Source organism: Oreochromis niloticus, linkage group LG16 (assembly GCF_001858045.2).
Source record: "Oreochromis niloticus isolate F11D_XX linkage group LG16, O_niloticus_UMD_NMBU, whole genome shotgun sequence".
In the NCBI taxonomy this organism is placed as follows: Eukaryota; Metazoa; Chordata; class Actinopteri; order Cichliformes; family Cichlidae; genus Oreochromis; species Oreochromis niloticus.
Genome location: NC_031987.2, coordinates 22270081 through 22288894, shown reverse-complemented (window position 1 = coordinate 22288894; position 18814 = coordinate 22270081). Strand labels below are relative to the sequence as shown.

The 18814-nt window shown below is 39.9% G+C and overlaps 1 protein-coding gene across 1 annotated transcript; it reads right to left on the bottom strand.

Moving 5' to 3' along the window:
* Positions 1–286: 286 nt before the first annotated feature.
* col8a1a (collagen, type VIII, alpha 1a) lies at positions 287–12398 on the bottom strand. The gene is made up of 3 exons (XM_005475497.4): positions 12307–12398; positions 4699–4996; positions 287–3933 (listed from the first exon to the last, which is right to left on the bottom strand). The coding sequence occupies exons 2-3, from the start codon at positions 4985–4987 to the stop codon at positions 1988–1990; spliced, it is 2235 nt and encodes a 744-aa protein (XP_005475554.1). The 5' UTR covers positions 4988–4996; positions 12307–12398; the 3' UTR covers positions 287–1987.
* Between the last annotated feature and the right edge of the window lie 6416 nt (positions 12399–18814).

Genomic DNA, 18814 nt, shown 5'->3' with positions numbered 1-18814 from the left:
CATAATGGAATATTATCAAGTTGGTGGATTTAACATTATTTAACAGGAGTTTAATAAGACATGTGTGACAATCCTATCAAAATTTTTACTAAGTAGTCTTCCAGTGCTTTCTTATTGTTTGCTCTTTAAAAGTGCCATAACAGCTTTAGTCAAATGGGTTTCAGCGAAGCTCAAAATGATATCTGTGGCAATTCTTTTAATCAAACAATTTTTATTTAGAAAAACATCACAAACAATAACAACAAACTTGAAACATTGATACACATAATTTGATTACAATGACAATATTGGCACCAAAGTCATTTTCTTTTCCCATGTTTTTTTGCTCTTTATTGCATGCAAGTCATCAGCAGTAAAAATTACAATAACAACAATAATAATAATAAATTAATGACATAACTGTTAATCATTCGCCACAGCATTCAACACTTGCTTTAAGTCCATTAATGAATACAGAAAAACATTTAAAGGAAACACACTGCAGATACAGGAAACTTAATTTGGTTATCGCTCTTTTAAACATCTATAAACTGTGTTCCACATATTATGCCATCAACTGTAATGCACTGTGATATGCTTCTGTGGAAAAAAAAAAAAAAGGCCTGCAAAACAGTCAAAGAATATAATCAGTTGATTGTTATGTAAAAGAAGTAAATAAAAATATTAACGGGTAACACTGGTTTTGACTTTAAAGGAAGACTCAGCGACTTGTAGTTCGGAGACTTGTTACCTATCAGTGGGGCTGGTTCTGGAGTATTGTTTTGCACTATAAACCATCTGTAAACATGCAACTTTGTGTTTGTTTTCAAATAACACTGACATATAATTCAACTGTTTAGTTGGTGATAAAGAATTTTTGTTAAGTGTGAAATTTAAGATGATAATGTACCAATATTTATTAGAATATACTGAGTGGTTTTAATAGATCAGAGCAAAATTGTGTCCTATTTCCAATTCTAATACAGCACAATAACCACAAACCTACCTCAAAAAATAAAACATAAAACTTATGATACATTCTTAAACTTTAAACCTCACTCAAGACCAATAATAAGCCAGCAACACACTCAGGTTATTGACTTAATTTTGACAATCTATGCCTTATGTAGCATCTTTCTAAAGAAGAGTACACTTACTGCTGTTTCAGCTCACCAACCAGTACCAGTCGTCCCTTATACATACCATTCCTTCACTGAAGTCTTGTTCATAACAGTCCAGTCTACTGAAAATTAGAATTAAAATGATCTTTACCCCCAAGTTTAGTCCTCTGCAACCCAACGTAGATACCAACACAAATAGAAATATATTTATCTAAAAAACAAAAACAAAAATAAAAAATGGCAATGTGCAGACTGCTGTAATGCAAACTTTGCTCCAGTCTGCACTCTCATTTGAAAGAGATTTTTTTTCATACTAGAGAAAAGTCATTGATTATACAAATATATGCATGCAAAAAAATATATTTCCTGTTGAAATGAATGCTATCTTACTATTTTATACTTTCACATTATATGTTGCCACATGGGGTAGCTACCAATTTTAAAGACATACAGGGACCAAATCTGACACAGCTGCAACAGTGTGACTATCATTATACCATCTCTTTTACCCTCATTTACTTATACTTCCCTTCTATGTTTATACTAATAACTTCCACTCTTAAAAGTCGTGTATGAAAGTACCTTTGTAGCCATTTCTAAATTCTGTTTTTTCTTTTTTACATTCTTTTATACTATCCAGTGCTGTAAAAGAAAGATTTTTGCTCTCCCAATTAAACCATCTCTTTGGCTTCGTACAGATTTAATTCGCCAGATTAAATATCTTCTTTAAAATATTTTATCTTGTCTTGTCTGTTGACGAGACTATTTGCTTGCTGACTTTGTATTAAAAGTACGCTTAGTGTAAGGTAATCTGTGTTTTATGTCATACAAAAATAAGCTCTTGTGTTCTTCTTACCAAAGCCTCTCTCTCTCTGCAGTTTGTGGTTTTACATTGGATATAACAAGTACCCAGTGAAGGAGGAATGCACATACTGTTCAGCATAAAGTCCTGAAGCCTGATCTGAGGGCAGCTGAATATACACAGTGTCCCCTAGCTGTAGAGGTAATACTGCACTCCCTGATGCTTGGTCTAGGAAACCCTTTTTGTATTCATCGTATGTATACATTACAGGCTCGTTGTTTCTCATCAAAGCGACCCAAACATTAGTTCCTTTGCAATGAATGTGGTAGGCAAAGTAATAAATGCCAGGTACTTCACAAGTGAAAATTCCTGTCTGGGGGTTGTAGTTTTGGCGACCATTGTACAAAAGCTTGTCAAAGATGACTGGAGTGCCGACAGGTGGAAAAGGAGTCATTGCTACAGCTGTGAATGCTGGCATTTCCAGCCCACTGGGACCCATTACTTCTGCCCCATTGCCTCCATACTTGCCCTTCTTGCCATAACTTCCAGCTTTAACACCGTCTAGTCCTGGGCCCATCTCAGAAAGCACTCCTGCCATTTCAGGTGACACACTAGGTATTCCAGGTGGACCTGGTGGTCCAGGAGGGCCAGGCAGACCTCGTTGCCCAGGGGGTCCTGATGGGCCCTCTTTTCCTGGGGGTCCTATGGGACCAGGTAGACCTGGACTTCCTTCAACTGCAATGCCTGGTGGACCAGGAGGACCATAATCTCCTTTTGATCCTTGAAGACCAGGGGGCCCAATTGGTCCTGCTGCACCATCCATTCCTGGGATTCCTTTAGGGCCTTGGGGTCCCACTTCACCTGGTTCACCTCTTTCTCCTTTGGGACCAGGAGGTCCTGAAGAACCAGGAACACCAGGTACACCTTCAGGTCCAATGTCTCCTTTGGCACCAATTGGTCCTGGTGGGCCTCTTGGTCCTGGCTCGCCCTGGTCTCCTGGCAGGCCATCCTTTCCAGGTAACCCTTGAGGACCAGGCTCACCCTGGGCTCCATCAAAACCTTTAGGTCCTTCTTCTCCACAGTCTCCTTTAGGACCAGGTGCACCCATAGGCCCTGGGGGTCCAGTAGGGCCTGGATGACCTTCAGGACCTTTTGGTCCAGAAGGTCCAGGCATACCAGGTGGACCGCTGTAACCCTTATCTCCCTTTGGTCCAGGTGATCCAGGTGGCCCGCTCATACCTTTATCACCCTTTGGTCCTGGGAGTCCCGGTTTACCAAATCCTGGCAATCCTGGCTTTCCTGGCAAACCTGGTGGTCCTGGATGACCTTTCGCACCTGGTGTGCCTGGTTGTCCTGGTAGACCATTTTGACCTGGCTTCCCTTGACCAGGTAGACCTGCTGGGCCAGGCTGTCCTTTTTCACCTGGTGGTCCAGCTGGCCCTTGATGTCCTGGATGTCCCTTTTCACCTGGTGGTCCCTGTGGTCCTGGTGTGCCATTCAATCCAGGTTTACCAAAACCAGGCAATCCTCTTGGACCAGCAGGCCCAGGGAGCCCTGGAAGCCCTTTGTGTCCAGGTGGTCCTGGCAGCCCCATCCCTTTGTCTCCTTTGGGTCCCGGCAGTCCTGGTAAACCTGGAAGACCTTTGTGACCTGGCTCACCTTTGGGCCCCACTTGACCTGGTAAACCTTGAACACCTGGTTTACCTATTCCTGGAAGTCCAGGTGGTCCTGGGGGTCCTTGAGGCCCTGACTGTCCTGGTGGTCCTTCTTCACCCCTAGGGCCAATTTCTCCTTGAGGGCCAGCAATACCAGTTCCTCCAGGTTTTCCAGGAAGCCCAGGAAAGCCTGGTTTTCCAACTCCTGGAATTCCAGGTGGACCAGGAGGTCCAGGGCGTCCTGCAGGTCCTGGCAACCCATTCCCCGGAGGCCCAGGAGGTCCTGGAGGTCCCTGTGGTCCAGGTGGCCCAGGTGGCCCAGCAGGGCCTGGCTCTCCTTGGGGAATTCCCTCAGCACCACTAGGAATTGTCTGGCCTGTGAGAAATTAGTACATTATCCACAGAGAAATTATAAATCTAAAAATTTACAGACACATATTGTTTATGAAGTTTTAAAATGACACATACAAATGAATATTTGTTTCAATTTCTTTAGTTTAATATAAAAAATGCCAATGATGACAGGTTGGCAGATATAAAATAATATTTTTGCAGCAACAAGTTGATTCCCAAAGGCCTGAAAACTTGGCTGAAAACTTGGTGTGGTGTGCAGTGTGTCCCTTAAAGTTTTGAGGAAACTGGAAAAGTGAAGGACAAAAAGGTAAAAAGGTGTGATATCATCTTGACAGAGAACAGATCAAAAGGCAGCCAACATACAAAGAAGAGCTTTAAATGTCCTTCAAGAATCCTGGAGAACTATTCCTGCAGATTACGTAGAGAAATTACAAGAAATCTTTTTTGAGAGAGTTGAGGCTGTGTTGAAAAATAAAGGAGGCCAAATACTGACTTTCATCCTCTTTATAAATGTACAAACTCTGTTTTTGCCTTATATAGTGTATTTCGATTTATGACTGTACATGCTTTAATAAACTGCTGCACCTGTTTCCATTTTCATAGCAAAATGTAAAGAAATAAGGGTGACTCAGGACCTTTTCATAGTACCGTGTAACTAAGCACTTATAATATAAACTTAAGAGACATTTGTTTACTGGTCATTCTTTAGCTCGATAGTAGGGGTTCAAAATCCACATTTATGTATTGCTAAAGTTGGTGGTATAGGTCTTTAAAACTGTTTTCTTACCTTTGTCTTTGCCACCATTGTAGCTTCCCCCCTTATGAGCATTTTCCTTTCCCTTGTGCATGGGCATTGGTGGGAGCTCCTTGCTGTAATGGGGATACTGCACATAGGGCATGTCTTTGCCCAGGTACTGCTGCTGAGGAAAGCCACCTTTACCCATGCCAATATGTTGGATATGCTGCATCGGTTGGTATGGCTGAGGATGCTGCTTGTGACCGTAGTATGCTCCTCCACTCACAAAGGTAAGAACTACAAGCTGTAGCAGGAAGAGGGGGGCAAGAAGGGGAGGCATGGCCAAGGCCTGTATGGTGGGTAGAGAAGACAAGATTTGATGAAGCTCCAGATGTTTTTACAACTTTTTTTTTTGATGGTATGCAGATAAGTATTTCTTGCAATATCATGAAGCTCAAGTGGATAGCTCTATCTGCAAAGTGGAGGCAGTGTACAACCACACTCTGTCTCCCTCTGCTGGATATACAGGGACAATAGACTTGAACCTGATGTGAGTCTCAGTACCTCAGATATAACATTGTTATTGGCAGACAAAAAGTTTGAGTTTTTAATTTGTTTTCAGGATCATCTTGATAAGTAGAAACACAATAGATTAGGGAAGTGAGCTTGGCAAAAAGCTAGGTTATTTTATTCCTTTTGCAGCTCAGCAGTTAGCAACCAAGCCTAACATTAAAAAAGTGATTAGGTTTGACAATTTTACTTAGGATATTTTAGAAAAGCACAATCATTATTATGACCCTCTAGAAACATTTTTTTCATTAAACAAAAAATGATAAATGCCTTCAATGTCCTAATATTACAATTGATCTTCAAATCTCTTATTTTTACCCTCTTATAAGAAAGCTTTTACATTAGCAAACAGGTTTTATGAAGAAAAAAGCACAAATGAAATATAACAATCAAATGGAAAATTTTAAGATGATATATGTCCTTTTGATTCATAAAAATGCTTAACATTAATATGATTTTAATATGATTTTCTAAATATTTTTCTTTGATTTCCCTTCACTTGTGCTTTTTGCAGTTTAAATCTGACACTCAAATTTACAATTTTTACATAAAAACCACATATTTTTTAAAAAGTATTGATACAAGTTGTCTGGATTTCTGCAGCAAAGAATCTCAGTTTTTCAGAGTTCATGTCCTGGAAATGATCATAATTAAGCAGTAACACAGAAGTACCTTGGATATTTGCAGAGGTGACATGTGCAATACTATAGCATTATTATTATTATTGTTATTATTATTATTATTATTGTGATGATGATGTAGATTTATACAGCCTGAATGAACTAGTAGATTGTTAAGAGGAAGTAACACTTGTGCGAACATTTGTTTTTTATCTTGTTTTTAGAAGTGGGTGAAGTATTTCTGCCACCTCTAAGCTAACTCACTGGTATGCACACCCCTCCTGTTGGTGTTAATGAAATCATTCCTGTCGTTCCAGCATCACAGAATTTTCAGCCTTTTTTTAACAGTGCCTCGGACTGTTAAACAAGGCTGAAAATTCTCAATAATGATGCAAAAATGGCAGAGAGAAAGATTCTGCCATCTGTGTTTGACATAAGTTGACTTGCGTTGCCATTATATTGGGTTTTGTCCTCTCAGACTGAGTGTGCTGAGGTAGGATCTGTTCATTTTACACTCAGGTCCAACAAGTACATCTTTCAGCAAATAAAGTTGAAGCCCAACTGTGCAGCTTTTACCACCTTTTAATGTCCTACAGTATATCCATTATTTCAACCTTAAACTGCTTTAAACAGATAACTAAAAAAAAGCAAGTAAAAGTAACTTTTCTTGGCTCCACTGAATATAAAAATGGTTTTAAGCTGCTCCTCTGAGTATATACTTATCTGATTCAGTCTTTCTTACGAGTATCTTTTTCATCTCAGGCTCAGTCCTCTTCCCTACTCCATGCACAGCTTCAAACACAGTCCTGGTCCAAATTTTATTGCAGCCAACTCATCTCTAGCTTCACATCCTAAACCACATCCTTTATGTCCTCTTCATCACCGGCACTTTGGATCTTTCCTGCACTTTGACCTTTTCTCAGCTGTCTGGTGATTTTGACATGGCAATGCCACTGTCTCCCCCAATGAGAGCTTGCCTTTGAACAGAGCCCACCAAGTTTCTGCGGTGACAGAGGCCAGACGTGGCGAAGAGTCCACAGGGATGCCACTGACGTCTCTCAACAGGAACTGGGACTCTTTCTTTTTTTTCCACATGCGATTTGGAAGCTGTTCAGTATTTCCATTATTCTTATCGGTGGCATGAAGCCTGAAGACGTTACACACAATTATAAATGTAATGACTGAAAGGTGTGATTGGGTGAGTGGGTTAGAAAAAAGACATTAACTGATCCTAAAATATTTCTTAGATTAAAATATTCAGATGCATTTTTGCAGTGGTGATATCAGTGATGGGTATTTAATACTGTGTAATGATTTTGACCAAACACCATATATGTGTGAAACAAGCAAAGAAAGCAAATGTGGCAGTTTTACTGCCTTTCAGGTACGTCCCAGCTCACTGTTGGTATGTGGGTATATGTGCGTGTGTGTGTCTGTATAGATGCTTTTAAAGTGGTGGAAATATTCTGACAAAACTTGCAGATCAGAGGCACCACACAACGAAGGTCTGTTCAGTGTCACATAGCAACACTAAAGAGTTGTTATGGTGCCTGCAGAGAGATGGAAATACCTCCTGTCTTTACCTCGCGTGCTTTTCTCCAGCACATTATTCTACATAGGTGTTGCCTCCCTACAGACTTATTCATACACCAAGGCCACTTTCAGACTTTGACATAAACATTAGGCAGCAATTTCCATGTGTCAACTTGTTATTAGAGAAAACAGAAAGAGAGAACCCTGGGTTTATAACAAAGTGCCTCTAAAGGATTCTGTTATACAGACTAAGTGCTAATATCATTCTTCTGTGTCCACACAGATGGCAGACATGGAGTCCCGTATAAATGTGGCACAGATGTGAGAAGACACGATGGCGTGAGTAACGTGTTGTGCCGTTTCTCACACCTTTAGGATTTACAGTTTAATTCTTCAAGTGCTGGTGTAAAACAATCCGACTACCTCAGTGATGACTCTCTGACAGGCAATCATTTGTAACAGGAACAGCAACCATGTTTTTCATTTCCATGCCAGGCAGATGCCACCCGTGTGTCATTCGGTTCACACTCCTCTCACAGATATTTGTTTCAAAGACAGTGAAGAAAAATTAGATTTTCTATATTAATATTAGTATCATAAATTGGAATCGCAATTGTGTGGTTGCATTTTCCTTTGCAATTGTATTTTCTACACTGCATACGCAGACGTTTATGGTCATTCAAGCGGCTTTGGGAGAGTGTACTTTGACGCAGAAAGGTTTGAGTGGCAATCTTAAAACAATTAGCTTGGTGGGAACACTCAGTAAAAGACACCAACACTATAGTCAACCATGCATTTATCTCCAAAGCCCCTCTGCATTGAGCAAAAACATGTTGATGTTTAGCCGCTACCTTTGCATGGGCAGTCGAAGTCATGAATGTCAAATTCATCACAAACCAAATTTTAAAAATGTAAGCTGGTTATGGAGCTAGACACAAGCTTCATCTTGTATATTTTATGAGATGGAAACAGTCTCTGAATCTAGGTAATGAAAGCCACGCACAAGCGCTTTCATCTTGCATTCTTTCTCATGGCCAGCAGGGGGTGACTTCTTTGACCATGAGAAGTGAGACTGCATTTAAGCTTATGAGAGAATAACTGTAATGCTCACTTAATATATGTCCAAAGTAAATACTTTCCAGATAACTTAATGGTCTCAATTACTGGATTGAAGTCCTAATTAATACAGTATGATGTTAATTTTGTGAATTATGTTTCCATTTAGAAAAAAGTAGATGATAAATCAGGGTGTGTTTTAGGGTGTGGCTAAAGTGATTCACAATATTCTACTGTTTAATCTCTTCTTTTCTCGGTCAGATCCATCTCTGATTTGATAACCCTATCTTCAGAATAGTAAGACATCTATCCATCCATCCATCCATCCATCCTCTTCCACTCCAGGATCATAGGAAGGATGGACTCTGTCTGTGGTGTCATAGTGAGAGTGAGAGTAGGGTGCACTCAAGATAGCAGCAAATCAGCAATAATCAAAATATTTCACACAGTCTGTCATTGAGAAAACACCACAAACAGTTACCTCAGGACAGCATTAAAAGAGATTTATTTCTAAAGCTGTGTCATTAGCTATAACAAAAGCTTATCCAAACACATTTGTTGAAATTTCTCTCAGGAATTCTCAGGTGTTACAGAATGAGTATTATATTCTATCAACCTGGCTCCTATAGTTGGATAATTAATCTTCATTGAGCATTACTTAAAATGAGACGTCAGCCTTTGGAGACAAGGAGTTACAAATGTCTGCTTTAACAACCCTGTTTGTTCAGCATCTGCTGCCAAGCTCATATGTGGCTCGTCACACACTACTGGGCTCTCTGCATGAGCTGCTGCTCAGGCACTTCTAAAAATAAGCAGGCAAAAGTAGTCTACCTTGTACGCCCATCTGTCATGTAGGTATTTGAATTAGTATCTGTCTGTTGAGTGTGAATCCTCTTCCTTAAATACTTCCAGATGTCCATCTTCTTGACATTTTACACAAGCGAAACACAGTAAATTCATCAGGGGTGGGGAAAAAAAAGAAAGGACTCGTGGTCATCATATGGGTGTAACATGTCAGTTTTGCTTAGTCAACCCACACTTGGTGCACATCGAGGTGTGGGCTAGTGCAGGTCATACAAGTGGCAATCATTGGAATCTCATTAAAATTACAACAGCTGCACAAATCCCTGTAGACAAATATGTAAAGAAAAAGGCAGGCTGCCACTAAACTGCAGTGGGTCTAAATGACCTTACATCTTGAGTTTACCTTCAGATGTCATTGATTAGAATCAGATTAGATCAGTTTTTGTCAGTGATAGAGAAGCAGTTAGGAAGCGATGTGAGGACAAAAAGTGTCCTTATATATAAATAATATAGAAGTCTGCATCATCAGTTTCAATACAAAACAACTGGAAAGAATTACACAGATGACCACGACTAGTCACAGCTGATCGACTACTCTGGCACATGTGCACATAACGATTGAGGCTGATGGATGAGACAGCCAACTAGGCGGTGTGGCACATTTTTACACAAACGCACGTTCTTCTTTTGCTTTACACTGAGATGGAAATATTAGCACTGTCTCCCACCCTCACAGCTTCAGACACATCTGTCTCTGACATCTGTCTGTCTACCCTGTCTGACAGACTTTTCTCACTGTCTCCCTTTCTCTCTGTGCCTGCACAGAGACACGTCTGTTCTTCAGCATCAGTCGCGTTTCTTTCCTTGATGTCTTCTCCTGTCCGTTTGCTCCTACTGACCTTTTTCCTCCCTTTGGAAACATACAGGCTCAGCGACCTGAGACCACTCAGTCACCTCCCAGACTGTGGTGGAGGTCAGAGGACAAGACAGCATGTTTCAGGAAACCACAGCGGGGAAAGTTTAGTGCACACAATATTCACTTAGAATGTGAATGTGACAAAAACAGTTTAATCCCCACTGAAATTGCTTGACAAACCACACTGCCTTCCTCTCTTCACCGCAAACCAGCTGCAGATTCATACTTAATGCCAGCAGTACCCTTGCACTCAATCTTGGTAACTGCCCTGGTGTTGGTTGTGGTTTCTCGGCGAAAGGGAAAGACATTTGCAGCTCCTCGGCTCCCTAAATGCAGCTTTTATCACAAAGCACACCTTGTAAAATTAACACCTCCTAGAGTCAAGCTGCAAAAGTCCTCATTCAAACAAACCCTATACACAAACCACAGCAACACAGCTACACACACACTGCCACAGCTGTGCAGCTAAATGACCAAACTGTTTACCTCTTTCCCTCTGCTTTACTCAACCATCATTCTGGGTTTTCACAGCATTCTTTTGTCTCTTTGTCCAATGCATTCCTGAAGTTTGGTGTTGTGGGGTACAGCTATGCTGTGCCTGCACACACTCACTGTTTAAAAAAGTTTTGTTTTGTGCACAAGGCTGACTGAATCTGTTGCACAGTAAGGTCACAGGCCACACACCGATTCTATACTACGATGTCACATGCAAGTCAATAAAGAAGGATGAGAGAGGATCACTGAAACATTGGAGGCCTTCAGAAAAATCTCGTAACACTTGAAATAATTGCATAAAAATTCAAATTTTTTGAAAATGTAGTGTTTATTTAACCTTCTAATGAAATACTTAATCACACTGATCAAAAACTCACAAAAATGCATGTGTCAAATATGATACACTTGGCTTTAAAGGCTTAATAAATTATGTTCCCCTGAACATCATGTGCAAAAACAAAACATATGTACAAACCAATGTAAATGGTTAGTGTTAGATTATTAATTTAAAAGTGTTTACTGCTGTTGTTGTTATTATTTTATGTTGAAACTGTATGTGATGTGGTTTCCACTGAATGTGTGACCAAGAACAGTTTTAAGGTTTAGTTGCCAAAGAGCCACCATCACTCAGACTTTATAGAGTTTATCTAAATCGTTCATCTTTAGGTTAGTTGCTGAAATGTTTAATACAACAGCCTTTGCTAACTGGGTAACGCAAGCAATGAGAATTCTGATGTACCATACTTTAGCAATATAAATGTTATTTTTCACAGTAATATAGAACTGTATTTTTTTTTATTATAAGAAAATAGTGACACTGTTGCATTTTTGTATTGCTGTGCTGTTTTAATTAAAAGTCACACAGCTTAAAAAAATGTTGTCTCTTCAGTGTGCTGTTCACTGGAAGTAGCCTACCAGCTATTGTACATAGTCATAATCACAGACTTTAAGTGAGAATATAAATTTATCATTGCTTAGACTCAACCTTTCCTCAGTTTGGACTCTCCTCCTACATGTCTGATCAGGTGGTTTGATCCTAATAGGAAATAGCCAAATCACGATCCTCTTACTGACAATGAGCCAAACCAAACTATGGAGAAACGTCAGAGATAGAAAGCATTACAAAGCAAATCGGACCGCAGAGACAGAGCTGCTGTGGACCAAAGGCGGTGTTTGCTCCACAGTCTCTTCTCACCAAACTGCTGCTCTTACCCCCATCACATGCGTCTGCAAGTTTGGCTTCAGCCTTTCTGCACACAAGCATGCACACAAAGCATTTGAATGGATATTTGCGTTCGGCGCTGGGTTTACTGAGAAGCTCAGAGTGATGCCATCCATCTAACTTAAGGGATGCTCAGCTTCTCAGCAGGATAATGGTGTGTCACAATATTAATTACATTAATTACAATATTAATTACACAACACATAAGTTAGACAACAACATAATGGAAGATTAATATTTCTGGAACTTTAAAAAAATTTTTTATCTGTAATATAATTTTATTCCTTAATAAAAGGATGCTTAAAAAATCACAGACAGAAGTGGATACCTTAAAATGAATGTCATTTCTAGTGTTATTAAAAAATATGCCGTAAACAAACAAAAACAAACAAGAAGAAAAAAGTATTTAAAAGATAAGATACAAAATTTCAATAATTCCTTACCTTTGTGAATAACTTTACTGGGAAAAAATCAGACTCTCAGACAGAATAGCAGACAGCCACGCAAAGAGAACTCTAGCAAGTGAGCTCATAACACATGCACACCTTGAGGACTCAGCTTTTTATCTGCTGCAGGGTGGAGTCACTGGGGTGAGAGAGAAAGAGGAAAAGGGAGAGAGAAAGGGGAAGGGTGGGATGGAGGAAGCAATGGAGCGACTGAGATTTGACTGAGAGTAAATATCACTTTGCAAAAGGTTATGCCAGAATTCATAGTGGCAAAACATCCTCACATCCCCCTGCTGAGTGTCAGCAGTGGATGACAATGATGAAACAGGAATGTTTCCCTCATTAATGCTGTGATATGCTTGATGCAGTAACAAGCAGAGTAATTAATTAATCTATGTGAGCTCAGACACGGTGCAGCTGGCTGTTTGCAACCACCTGTTCTGGTACACACCTGGGAAAAAAACACCTTTAAAACAGTTGAGCCTATATATAAGTTAAACATTACTGTACCTGCAAATTAATGAACTTCTAAGGAAATTGGAACTGGTATTGTCCTCTTTACGTTTAATGTACTTTTAATCTATGATCTGCACCTACATTAGTATTTAAAATAGTGTTTTTTGTACATAGAAAGTTTTTCTGATTAGGTAGATCTGCTTCCACTATTTGACTGTATTTCAGTGGTAATACCTTCCAACCCCATGTGCAGTTCACTGAAACACATCCTATGTTGCCAGGAGCTTTGGTTTTACTCATGACGATCGCATTTCATCATCAGTGTTTATTCAACATTTGTCCAAAACAGAGGGGAAAAATAACATCCTGGTGTGAATGCCTGTGCGTGCAAAAGTGTGAACACGTAAGTCAGCATCGAGTGCGGTGGAAAGCTTGCTGATGAGTACCTGGAGGGAGCATTCAGTCACAGCCTCACACTAAAAATACTCTTTTTCTCAGAGTTTCTTTGTCCGTCTGTGACGACAGATGCTTTCCAGGACAGTTTTGACACGTGTGTTCGACAAGTTTCTTATAACAACCCAGTAACTCTGACGTGTCTCGCCACCTAAATATATACAGCATGTACACAAAGTGTGACTCTGTTCTTCAGCTCTGACTGCGCGTTGGCATTTATTTCCTTTGCGTAAACTGCCGTGCTCTTTGCTCGTGAGATTTTAGATGCTGAACAGAGACCAGCAGTGTGTCTTTCCTGAGGGTAAATTGAAAGCATCTGTATACAAGGGACAGCTCGTGTGTGCGGTTCCAAAGTGACACAGTGGTGTAAAAGGGTGGATGTCCTGTTGAATCTCCAACAGCCAAGTGTCAGTTAAGTCAGCTTACTGGTTCAGGGCTGATTTGGTTGCCAAGGACTGTTAATGTGGATGATGTTCTCATTGGTATCAAATATTTATGGCAAATATGTAACACAGTAAAAAGAAAAATGCTCTAATTGCTCTAAAAAGGTTATCCTTCATTAAAGAGATTATCAGCTCAAACCATCTTTTTTTAAAAAAAATAAACACTGCTGTGATGTTTGTAGATGTTGTGTAGGCCTGGTCTTAAGTCTAAACACCTCATGGCAGTTTTGATCTCTAAGGACCTTTGCTTGTAATTGTTCTCTTCCCTCCCACACAAACAGATAACTCATATAAATGCAATAAATGCGCCACGCACACACGCACGCACAGACACGGACACACACTTTGAGTTGCAGTGTGAACCGTACACGATAGCCAGGGGGTAATGAGTTGTGTGTGTGTTTGCCCTCGTGCTTTAACTCTCTTCCTGTTCCATTAATGAAGCCTCAATGGGCCCTCCTGACTGCTGCTCACTGTCCGAACTCCTCCTTTTTGCATCCTGCAGCAAGTGAAAGTAGGCTCGGTGTCTTTGGCTAGTGCAACCAAATAGCCAAAGAAAACATTGTTGAAGCTTTAACAGATAGATACTATAGTCTCTTTCAAAAGAGAAAAAAATAAATTATTCCTGGTTACTTGCTCTGTTTCATTTGAAGTAGGTAGTCGGAAGAGCTGGGCTCCGAGCCATAATGTTCAGCTGGAACGCCCCCCATAGGTGGACTCCACGCTCAGAAAGACAGACTAGTCACATGAACCCCAACTTTGCTATTCAAGATGGCAGCAGTGTGCATAAACAGCAGTAAAACTCAAGAATGTGTACTTTATGCTACCAGTGTTGTGTATTATTAATTTACTAAATAATCCACACAGGAAACTTTAAATAAGTCCCAGTACATTCATAAACTGCTCACGTATATGTTTCATATTTTGAAACTCACACTCAACTTGCCACGTGAAAGCCATAAAAGATAAGAGATGAGACTAAAGTAAATCTGGATGTTTTGCACATAATATATAATAAGTTAATAAAAAACCTGAATTTTGCAGAGTGAGCTATTAGGAGACTCACTGCTCAGACAAACACTGACTTGCATGCAGTATATATGATAGAGTGGCTTTGTTTTTCCACCAGCTGGCAAGCTCCCTCTGTGCTCTGAGAAAGTTTATGATGCATATTATGTACGCCATAGAAAAAAAAGCCCCTGATGAGAGTTACACTGAGTATTTGTGTTTCTGCCTAAAAGAGTTCCAGAGGGATGAGCACCTAGACAATTAATTAAAAGACTCATTTGGTCCAAATATAGGATATAGTTTATGAACAGTCTAAGCGAGTAGATTGCATATAGAATGGTAGCTAGACAGAAGACACAGTAGTATTGTGTGGAAATGTGCTGTCCTTAAATATTAGATGTAACCAATGTATGCCCATTCTGCCATTCATTCTCACTTCTTGTCTATTATGTGTGACCTCTACTCTTCAAATCGTGAATAGTTGTGTTTAGTTCATGCACAGTGCAAATACATCCCACCAACTGAGTTCAACATGGCAACTGTCGATGCATTTTTAAATATTTGAAGGGCTGCAAGTGTACCTTTTACAGTTATAAAGCCCATCACCATAGGAACTGACTGTTAAAAAGCTGCTTTTAACAGTTTAACAGTTGCCGTCCCATAGCTTGGTCACAATTTTAGATGAGTTTATGGCATCTGAGTTTGTAAGGCAGCCACATTCTTTACTCCTTCCCTCTTCACCATGAGGCAATCTTGGAATTTGCAGTGCAAACAGGAGTAAACATCTGAAAGTGTCCATGTCACCTCATCCATTGGGACAAAGAGTTGTGGAATTTAGACCTGCTAGAAGCACCCCAAAATACTTGTGATCACTAGGCATCACCAACATGTGAGCAGCAAGCTATGTTTATCAATCTTGTTGGCATGGAACCAGTTCTATGCTTTCTATGAAAAAAAGTTCCTCCGCGATTACACTTAGATACCCTAATATAGACCTAAAGTCTTAAAACACATGGCCCTTTGCTGATTCTGATCTCACAGTAAGCTAATATTTACCTCTTTGTGATGTCACCGGGCTACCGAGGGATTCTTTAAGAGGTCAGCATGTAAATCAAGGTGATACAAAGCTTTTCAGCAAGCGTGTGAGCCTCTTTCATTTTAGACTTTTACTATTTTGACCCTTTGCCCTCAGTGGCCAGAGCTTTGAACCTTTACCATCCTTTCCTCACACTGAACATTCCCTGGAGATATTTTAGGACACATTGCTTGAGAACCTAAACTATGTCAGGAATAACCATCACTATAGTACATGAGGCAGTTAGGTCTTGACTGATTGCTATACATTTATTTACAGACCTGTTGCATCACAGCTACTTTGGTTAGTGATAAAGACCAACACCAATGACATCACCATTAGCTTCAGCAGTACTGTGTGCTGTGCTGATTACATCTCCTAAACGTCAGTGCTTTAACATCATTGGCTTGAGCATGTAGCAAGCACGGTGTAAGTTGTGGTCTTATCTGTTAGTGGGCTGTTAAATCTAATTTTTTTTTTAACAATTAAAAAAAAGACATGTCAGCTTTGTGAGTTTATTTCTCAAAATCTACTTGCTTTAGAAACTTTTTGGATACTAGTGACACAATATTGCTTTATTCATTCTTCTTTTAAGCTAAAAACCTTAATGTCTACATGTGTTTGGAAGAAACACAAGGTTTTTGTTGATGGCCTTAAAGAGCTTCCAATGCCCTAAAGTCAGAAAGCAGCTATCACGTTAGCACCTAGTGCTTATGGCTCCTTATTGCATTGTGGGTTGGGCAAAGTTATTATATGGTGGCCCCGAGAGGTCAAATGGACTGTAACTAGCAAATACAAAAATGCTGGAAAAACTAAAAAAGTATGAAAAAAAAATCATGAAGTCAAAGTTGAGTATTTAGGACTACGTAAAAGGATGGACGACAGAAGCGACAGAAACCAAAACATGCAAAGAAATGCACTATGACACGTTACTGTGTTTTAATCACACACATCATATGTATATAATTTTAATCATTATATGATTCATATAAAGCTGCAGATACATGTTTGCTATTAGCTGTTTACTGTTAGCTTGTCACTTCTGCTCCATCACATTATTGTGCCTCCAGAAACACAGAAACACTATCAATGTGAAGCGACCACACCTGGAAACAATAGTGGAGAAGTTATCAACTAAGTTAGCTTGTTACCTGCTAATCACTATTTCAGCAAACTTCATTTTTTCACCTTCAGAATTTGTTGCCAGGTTTTCTCCCAGGCAATGTTGTAAATGTCAACTAAAGAGCGTACTGAAAATGAACCACTGCATTATATTTTCATTAGGTTTAATTTCCCGACAGGCAATTAGTGTAATATGGTTTTTCCATCTGTATATCATTAGCATTTTAACAGTTAACAAAACTATAGATTCAGCCAGTTAAATACAAGGTATCCTTGCACAGCCTGCTGATTTCACATTTACTATACATCCACAGTTGCCACAGTTAAATCCCTTCCCCCCCTCATCCTTGCTTGTGATGATCGAACTGTTGAAGCCTTTCACCCCACACCTGCCATGCTCAGAACATACTTCTTCTTTCTTGCCCCCTACCATGTGTTCTAGCAATGAATCATTGACTTTAGGAGCCCCCTGTGCCATTTAAAACCACCCCTCTCGCCACCAACAAGGTTAGAGGTTTGTTATTGAGTTTTTTAAGAAAACAAGCTTGTCTCTCACAAATTTTAGGCTGCCAGGGCTTGTACTGCCACATCCCTCGCACACAGAGTTCAATCTCATCACTGGTGATAAAGAGAGAGCCATTCTAACAAGGTCAAAACTCTTTAACCTTGTTTTGTTACTTGAGCTGGTAGCACCGGGCATCTGTCATGTGTACAGTGTACACATGTACACACAGGAAAGCATTTTTTTTCACCGTGGAACTAAATGTGTAATGTATCACAGGCCTGACCACCATAGCCATTCATCATCACCTCAAACAACAGAGTCTCCACTCAGTCTGGTAGACTGACCAGGCTAATGGTACAAGCAATACAAACCATTTGGTAACAGTCCAGCTATACCTGTACCTGTGCCTGTAATGTTTAGCTTTGGGAGTTTGCTGTGAATGTACAGGAGGCCCACAGGCTCCCCCACTCACAGCTGGCATTCACCGTCTTCACACAGCAGTGTCGCAGCAAAGCCTCATACATGATATTTAAAGGTAAAAAACACACACATACAGCATCTGTCCCACAAACCTTTGCGTCAATCAGCAGACTGTAACATTGTAACTCTCACCAAGGACTATCCAATTATCACTGTGCCAAAAGAGACGTTTACGATGCATGAGGTATTTTTTGGGGAGTCAACAGTTATACAAAAGGCTTTTTCCCCATTAAAATAGATTAGATATCTTAGAGGAAGCACCTGAATGACTCACATGTGCACTTAATATGCAAAACAACATGTTTTTAAGGCATTTTGTGCTCTTATAAAGAGGTTAGTACAGCAAAAATGTAAAACTGACACTTGAGCAATTTTTTGGGGGGGGGATACAATTTTTAAAAAACAAAGCCTGTATATAAAAGACAGATGCACCCATTGGGCCTGAACAGTTAAGCCACAGAGAAAGTGTCTCAAGTTGACACTTCTTTCAAATGGCCAACAAAGGGTGGCACCCTATGAATGCTGAGTGCTGACATGATTTATTTTTGCTCATATTATTTGTCCCAGTTTCTGTTTTTTCTGTCCTGTGGTTTCACTGCCGCGTTCCTATTCAGCATCCACAACTTGACAAACAGACGGCGTCTCATGAGCGTTACGTTGTATGACATGTCAGACGGAGACAGGCAGTCTGCAGATTTCTGCCATGCTTGGTGTTCTTCAAGATATTTTAGGTGGGTGGGAAAAACAAGTGAGTGATAGATAAAAATATTTGCATCTGAATACGGGATTATAATACAGGTCTGAAAAATATGAGAATAGAGGGTCAGAATATTTCACTCTTCAATTACATGTTCTTAAATTCTGGTCTGCTTTCTTTTCCTTTAATATCATTCTTGCCTTTTCTTTTCCCACAGGTTTCCCACACGCTTCAGATATTTGATGAGTTTTACTCACTTGTTTTAC